Source organism: Teleopsis dalmanni, chromosome 1, assembly GCF_002237135.1.
Source record: "Teleopsis dalmanni isolate 2A chromosome 1, ASM223713v2, whole genome shotgun sequence".
Lineage (NCBI taxonomy): Eukaryota > Metazoa > Arthropoda > Insecta > Diptera > Diopsidae > Teleopsis > Teleopsis dalmanni.
In genome coordinates, this window is record NC_051846.1 from 195,448,796 (window position 1) to 195,456,950 (window position 8,155).

The window sequence follows — 8,155 nt, forward strand, 5'->3', positions numbered from 1 at the left end:
TATTTCCAATGTAAGGGTCTATTGCTCTGTTTCATGACATGTGTGCTTAAATGATATAAAGCTATTAACTGAATGATTACCTGAATAATTATTATATTAACTAAAATCACAATAAAAATAATATTATTTGCATTTCATTTAATGTCAAAAAATTTTTTTTTCAATAATTTATAATTCATTTCATTATATCCAATGGTAGAAATCTTTTCCTTGTGATTAGTATACAGAATATTCATTGTGAAATCAAAATAAATAATTTGCTTGTTTGCTGTAAGATAAACTTATTTAGTGTTTTTATAATATAAAAAAAAAATATATATATATATTTTTTCAATTTTTGTAGGATCACAACAGATATAATTCGCTATACGGATAAAACATTTATCAGAATTCCTACTAATTGGTAAGTAAATCTATTGAACAGATGTTAAACAAAAGCATAGCCGCGCGGTGCATATTGTGTGGAACGATTCACCCCTTTCCTCTAAAATTTTATTCAAAGTATTATTCTATAATCATTATCATTCCAGATAATACTCGTAATAAGTTCTTAATGGCACTTTATTAACTTTCATATGTTCTTTCAAGGTTTATTATACATTACATGTTGAAATAGTTTAAGAATATTTAACTATATGATCCACTGATTCGCTTGTTGACTACCTCCTGGTATCAATAATATAGTAACCTTTTAGTTCTATTATCATTGACTTAAATCACAACATAAAAATATAATTTGCATTTATTTAAACGTCAAATGTTCTATAAATTATTTCTATTTATTTTCTCTGTCAGAAATTTCATATTGTGAATAATATTTAGTAGACTATTAATTGTGAAATTAATACACGTGGGTTTTTTTCTGTTTATTGAACTTATTTATAGTTTTTGTGATATAAATAAAATCTACATCGATACATTTCTCTATTTCCATAAAGTGACCAGTACTACAATTATCGGAATTTTTACTATTGGGTAAGTATATCTGTTGAACACGTCTTAAATATGAGTATAGTCACGTGAGGTGTGTGTATCTATTGTGTGGTATTGTGTCGTCTCCACTCATTTCCTCTAGAACTCGGATAGGTTATTTTATAACAATAAAAAAAAAACCCATGCGACTATATCCATCTAAACAACAATTTTATTATTCTATATTATAGAATTTCATTTACTATTCCATGGAAATAACAATTTTTCTGCATCTTTCAGTTAAATCTTTCAGCTTGTTAAACCGTCACCAGGTTTTGGACTACACTCCTGTTCTGAAGATTAGTCAACAGTTTCCTTATTTACAACTTGTAGCTTCTGTTGCACTGCTTTACAACCAGATACGTGCGTTCATCATATAAAGCGTTTCAGGTTAGTATATTAAATAAGTAATAATAATAATAGGTAAAGCATAGTGAAGGGCAGAAATAAGCCCCCCAGTCACAAAAGAGTAAAAATGCGCAATAGCACTAACTCAAATCACAACGACAACAAGTAATAAATTGACATATATCACAAACAATTTAATATCATTCGCATCATTATCATTCATATCATTTAATGAAATGGTCATTTTTTTTTTTGGTCATTAAATTTTATTTCTAATATTAAAAACCTATAATTTTTTTTCATTTCCTTAGGACTGAGAATTTTAAGGACTGCTGCGCTACTAAGTGCTCTTCTACTCGTGATTTAAGAGGAATAAATATAATTATTTTTAAGCTTTGATAGTTTTTAGTGTTTTATATATATTTTATATTTACATTTGATATTAGCTGTTTCCAGATCATTTTGTACATATATCAAAAAATATCTGCTGCAGATGCAGAACATTATTTAAAATAATATATTAATAAATTATTTATAATACAAAAGTCATTTTTTTATATTACAGATTACGCATAAAGCCATGGCATCTAAAACGTAAGTTGTTTTTACTTAATATAAATATATCTGTTATTTCTATGATACAAGGTGTGTTCCACACAATAGTTCTCGAATTAGTCATTAAGCTATGTTAGAACTATTTTTCTTTCATTAACTTATATATTATATTATATATTTATAGATACGAAATCAACGAAAACTTGGAAAAGGTAAGTTTTATTATTTTGTATTCAGCACTACATAATCTTCTTTTATGTATAATTCTTATAAAAGATTCATTTTTTTTTTCATTTTGCAAATGCATTTCATTCTGTACTGATCAGTATTTTAATTATATTCATATTCATATTTCCTATCCCTATCCTATTCATGTTTTTTACAGATCGTTAAGGATTGTCCATTAATCCCAGATATGCTTTATGTGCAGTGTCCTTATGATCGCACACATCTAATCTTGCGCAAACGGTTCCAAACTCACCTTTTAAGGTGCAGTGCAAATTATAAAAATATGCCAAAAGTTAAATGTCCGTTTAATGTCACTCACATTATTAATAAGCCTGAGTTGGAGGTAAGTTAATATTATAATTAATGCAAATGTCGCATTATCAACAAAAGATTATTTTTATATTCTAAGTGGCATCTACAGACTTGCAAGGACCGTCGCAAGTATGAAGAAATGAAGCATTCAACAAGTCAAAAGTTCAATACTATAGCACCACAGTTTATCCCAATTGACACAGAAACTTCATGGGACGACGAACCTGTAGTGAAAGCATACAACCCTCAGAACTACATAATGAAAGCACCCATATATCGATATTTACAAGGTGCGACTCCAACTCTTAAAAACGAGTTTCGCATAAAGGAAATAAAACGAATGAGAACTCTTAAAGCAGAATTAGGTCTGTCAGAACCGATAAAAACTAGTTTCACGACTTCTGATTCACAATAAGACGTTTCTCATTCTTGTACATATTTTTTTTTTCTAGTTTACTTTAATATTAATATAGTTTTAACATTTTTATGTATTACATTCAATATGAAATGTAATGAACATAACTTAATATTGTACATACATTATAAAAAGAATTGTTCAGTTCTATAAGTAAGGATTTTAATTTCGTCAGTCAATGAGGGTTGTTGCTTTCACCAAGAGGTTTTACTAACAGCGAAATATACATGCTTTTTGGTAATGTTTTTAATATAAATTTAAAATTGAACTACTTTACTATGAAATTCAATTTTACAGTATGTCTTTTGAAAACAAAATTTGCAGAATACAATTAATAAAGAAATCATACGAGGTCTGCATAATGTCAATACAAGAACAATTGTTTAATTTATTGATCAAAGTCTTCAATCCTGTTCTGTGGCGAAAGCTGGAGATTTACGAACATTGTCAGTTGAAAACAATAATCACTTGTTGAGATATTTCATTGCAAATGTTTATAGGATTGAACTGGACCACGAATGTCTGTCTTTTAAAGTGTAGGATTCCACAAAACTTTAGAACAACCTCACCTCACACACAAAGACTAGATGTGGATGTAAAAACAAGTGCTTTACTCATTGACCAATGTATACAATTCTGTTCTGTGGCGAAAGCTGGAGATTTACGAACATTATCGCTTGAAAACAATTATGACTTGTTGAGATATTTTATTGTCTATAAGTCTACATTTCTGTTCTGTGGCGAAACCTGGAGATTTACGAACATAATCGCTTGAAAGCAATTATGACTTGTTGTTTATAGCATTGCACTTGACCTAGGTCTACAATTCTGTTCTGTGGCGAAAGCTGGAGATTTACGAACATAATCGCTTGAAAGCAATTATGACTTGTTGAGATATTTTATTATAAACGCCTCGAATAGTGCTGGATTCCACAAAACTTTAGAATAACCTCACCTCACACACAAAGACTAGATGTGGATGTAAAAACAACTGCTTTGCTCATCCACCAAGGTTTACAGTCTTGTTCTGTGGCGTAAGCTGGAGATTTAACTTTAGAACAACCTCACCTATGGTGCATATAGGTAAGTATCCATGCCAATGCTGATAATACATAAATATCGAAAAATTTAAAGTATCATAATATTTTCTTTTTTAAGGTTTAAGCTATTTTAAAGGGGCTACGACCTTGATATGATTATTTGGATCGTTGTTTCGCTGTATCGCTGAAGTCTTTTCTAATTTATACGAAATGTTTCTTTTATGCAAAATATTTGACTGCATTTCTAGAACATTCTATTAATCACATATAATTTAACCTACAAAGAAGTATGTACACTTAATGCTAATTAATTTGTTTTACAAATTAACTTAATAAAATTTTTTTCTTTAGTACTTTTTGTTTTTAATTCTTTTTCACTTATTACAATAAATACTTATAATATAAATTTCAAAATTTTTCTAATTAAAATTATAGCCAATAAAAATTTGTCAAACTCATAAAATTTTTGCTATTAACGACTAGACAGCAAATCTGCACACCGTTGCACATTTAAAACTTCCTTACTAATTACAGGAAACTTGACAAACTTTGTCATGACAAACTCCACTTGGACACAAAACCAAAAGTTTTAGACTTTCCTACTATCAGCAACAATAGTAGGAATAGTAGGAATAGTAGGTGTGACCTGCTTAAAACTTGCGGCAAAAGTTGATAACATTGTCTACTTTAACGAGCAACTTGAGTTGTGACTAAATTTGCATAATTAAGTAAAATATGCTAGGTTTTATCCTGCTTTTTTGGCACTAAAATTACAAAAAAAAAAAAAAACTAAATCATAAAGTAAAGTATTCAAAGGAAAATGATATTTTAATGTAAATTTTTAGTTTTATACGCCGTAATGCAGACGAATTGAAGTGCTTTGTGTTGCGAGTATAAAATAATTTAAAAATGCAAACGCAGGAGAAGTTGTCAAACTTTTAATCAATGAAGTAGAAAAAATTGCAAGGATATCATCCGACACAAAGTAATGAGGTTTCTTTGTGAAGCAACAGCAGATTTTTACTTTTTATGCATTTTTAGGTTGTCATGGCTTTACTTGCTGCAACAAGAATAATGATGTTCCATTATATTTGCTACAACAGCATCGTAAAATTTTCAATTTGCAACTTCTTCGTGCAACAATGCAATATTCTTAGACACGAATATTTCAGTTACGATAGAAGCACGTAAAATATAACCAATGCAAGACATAACCAAGGTGAAAATCAATACTCCAACCATCCCACTTTAATGATGGGAATCCATAAAGTATAAATAAAGAATTTCTTAAGAAAAAATTTAAATTAAAAGGATTAAAATCATTCTCAACGCATGTTATTTTTAAAAAAAAAGAAGAAGATTTATGCCTTAAGGGCTTTGAGGTAAGATTCGATACATTTTTTTGAAGTTCGCATACATGAGTGCTAAAACATATTTATATTCTTATATATTAAAGTAAATAAAGTAGGTTCTATACTACTTTTAATTGTCGCAACAGAGCTTAGAGATCTACTCTAAAACCAGAAGGGGGCACAATAGACCCGATGGTTGCATTGTCACATTCGCTAACAATAATAATAATTATATATCAAATCAGCATCGCGAATTTCATAAGAATATATATCACTATTATACCAGACAAAATGGGGTCGAATGAGAACAGTATCAATATCACTACCGATGACATTGTCTGTTACACAGAAGACTCTAAAATTAGATTTGGGTTTGGGAATCTTACTTACTTACTGTTATCTTCTTCTGGTCGTTCCAATTTAAACTAAAACGGTTTCTTGCTTTCTGTGGCTGTACAGGTCTTCATTTCAGATCATCTTATAACAAGTATTCTGCGCACCTTTCCATGTTTCACAGTTAAAGCACAGAGCACACATTTTATATTTGATTCGAAGATGCGGAGTTTAGTTTTACGAGATGTTTGGCTCGATTTCCATATATTTCTCAGCAGAAGGTAGAGTTTGCTTTATTGACGTGCATAGCTACATTCTCATCAGCGCCACTTCTAGCCGTCAGTACACTTCCCAAATAAACAAGGTAAGCATCGGACATTGTATGGAGCAGTAGCCAGTAGTTGTTTTCTGTTTGAGAAACTGACCCAGAAAATGCACAAGTCGAGAAACAGTGGCTTGAGTAATCAAAACTGAAATGTATCGCATAAATATTTGAAGTCATATCCACTATCAACTTAAGATATGAGAGACAACAAAAGACACCTTTAGGCTCTACCTGGACAAAACTGTCAAAGTAGAGCCGCGACTTGGAAGAAAATAGCGTATTGACTATATTAAAAATGATTTAAATAAGTCAAGTGATTTTTCACTAAATACCTGCTCACTGTGACGTTGTTGCAACAAAAAGGGTGAAGAAATTGATTAAGAAAGCTGCCTCAAAGCAACCACATAATCAACCATAGTCAAGTTGACTGGCTCAACTATAAATGGTCTAACGAGAGATAAAATCCCGTTTCTTTTCAAAATACTTAGATAAGTACTAAATACCAACTAGATCTTAACGGATCGGATTTAAAAACAATGATTGTATTGATATCTAATTATATATGGATCGGATAATACAGAAACAGTTTTTCATATCCCCGAGCTCAACCCTTATAATGACCAGCTCTTATACATTACAGAATACGAATTTGAACCCTAACTTTTTTGTGGTACAATTTGTCAGCATATAACAGTATTAAGCTTAGAATCACCTTACAGCACTTTTTCAAAAAACAAGACAATCTACGTTGAAAGTCGAAATATATAACATTGTTTCTCAAATATAAGTGCAGTTAAATCTAATCAAACAGAAGTAACTCGCCTTTCGAATAAAAACTAAAACAGCCAACGTTGTACAGTTTCTAATAACAGATGTAGCTAGAAACTCTTGACTGAATATCTTCCTCAGAGCAAAGCCGTACAGTCACAAAGAGTTTGACTAATAGTGTCATGGGAAAAAGATATCTCCTTCCACAGGCCTATCTTATTTCAACCTTACAAGGCATAATTCATAAATTTTTGGGGATACTTATTTCATTTTGTTATTCTTTGTATACTTTTTATATATTGTTTAGAGTTAGGTATAAGATTTCAATATCTCCAATATCTTCAATATCTATAAAGTCAGAATCTATACAGAACTTGAAATATAATTGAGAAAATTTAACTTATTCTAAAATAGTGTGCAGTTTATAATTATATACCATAGACGAGCTTAGATTTAACGATTATTTAACTTTCGTAATATAATTTAAAGTAGTCTTCAGCGTATGATAAGAAAATAAGAAGAAGATACTATATAATGATATGGGTTTTATTAAACACAAATTATTAAATACAAAATATAAATTAACTCATAAGAATAAATATTGTTCGACTTGCTTCATCGATGTCTTCCTCTCTACTACTACTTTCTTGAAGGTTTATATCCTTGAACATATCCTTCCTCCTTTATTTTACTTTCCTACTCATTTTAATCACATAGATAAAAGATACCAGTTTTATGAATTCCAATTAAAACTCAAACACATACAATTAATTTTTTGTACGAAAACACCAAATGGGTGAAGCAAACCTAGCTTCAAAAGTGGACAATTATTACATCTTCTGAACGAGTAAATATATTTATAATTATTTTCACTTACTATAATTTATCTTTTATATATTTAACAATTATTGCAGTAATAATATATTTCTGAATATAAAAAATATAAATCACTTATTACTTTTTCCGTCTCATAAATGTGAAGTTAATTTCGTAAGCAATAATTTATGGTTCAAAAAATCCGGGTCAACAAAAAAATGAAATATAAATTTCAAGTTTTACAGAAATATTAAAAATTATATTCCAGAATTATTAAATAAACTGCAATAAGAAAAAAATTATTTTCCTGCTGCTTTTAAAGCCCCTACTTAATGTATGAAAATACTTCCTTATTTCTTGTAAGAATTTTTAATGTCTCAAGAATAAAATTTTTCCTTTCATTTTCATTGTAGTGTTTTTATTGTTATTGTTGTCATTTGTTGTTGTAAATTTTTTTCATTAAATGCAAACTACAGAGAAAGTAAGTAGGCATTACAATAAGTAAGAGTGTTTATTTATTTATTTATTATTTTTTAACAGGATACATGCCTTTTCCATTTTAATGCTCAGAAATTTAATCAAAAGATTTTTTATTCATTTCGTTTGAGTTTGAAAATTTATGCTAACAACAAATCCTTGGAGATTTTATTAAAAACAGTGTCAGCAAAGAAAATTATAAAAGGAATATTTG

General features: G+C 29.3%; 2 protein-coding genes across 3 annotated transcripts in view; both read left to right on the plus strand.

The window, feature by feature from the left end:
- Positions 1-8,155, plus strand: part of LOC119671074 (loricrin) — a gene marked incomplete in the record, with an annotated part of 302,007 nt that overhangs the window by 103,630 nt on the left and 190,222 nt on the right.
- Positions 343-3,354, plus strand: LOC119671078 (gametocyte-specific factor 1 homolog). 2 transcript variants are annotated; one of them, XM_038081582.1, is made up of 8 exons: positions 349-403; positions 939-975; positions 1,213-1,362; positions 1,886-1,914; positions 2,060-2,087; positions 2,261-2,446; positions 2,513-3,067; positions 3,128-3,354. In XM_038081582.1, exons 4-7 carry the CDS (start codon positions 1,901-1,903, stop codon positions 2,828-2,830), a joined length of 546 nt encoding a protein of 181 aa, XP_037937510.1. In that variant the 5' UTR covers positions 349-403; positions 939-975; positions 1,213-1,362; positions 1,886-1,900; the 3' UTR covers positions 2,831-3,067; positions 3,128-3,354. The 2 variants fall into 2 exon arrangements, with proteins under 2 accessions (XP_037937511.1, XP_037937510.1); XM_038081583.1 differs by lacking the exon at positions 939-975 and having other exon boundaries at positions 343-403.

What these genes read in the sequence shown, in the direction of transcription:
- LOC119671078 (XM_038081583.1), top strand. An exon ending in TCAACGAAAACTTGGAAAAG is followed by an intron (nt 2,088 to 2,260) that starts GTAAGTTTTATT and finishes TGTTTTTTACAG; the next exon opens with ATCGTTAAGGATTGTCCATT. An exon ending in TTAATAAGCCTGAGTTGGAG is followed by an intron (nt 2,447 to 2,512) that starts GTAAGTTAATAT and finishes TTATATTCTAAG; the next exon opens with TGGCATCTACAGACTTGCAA.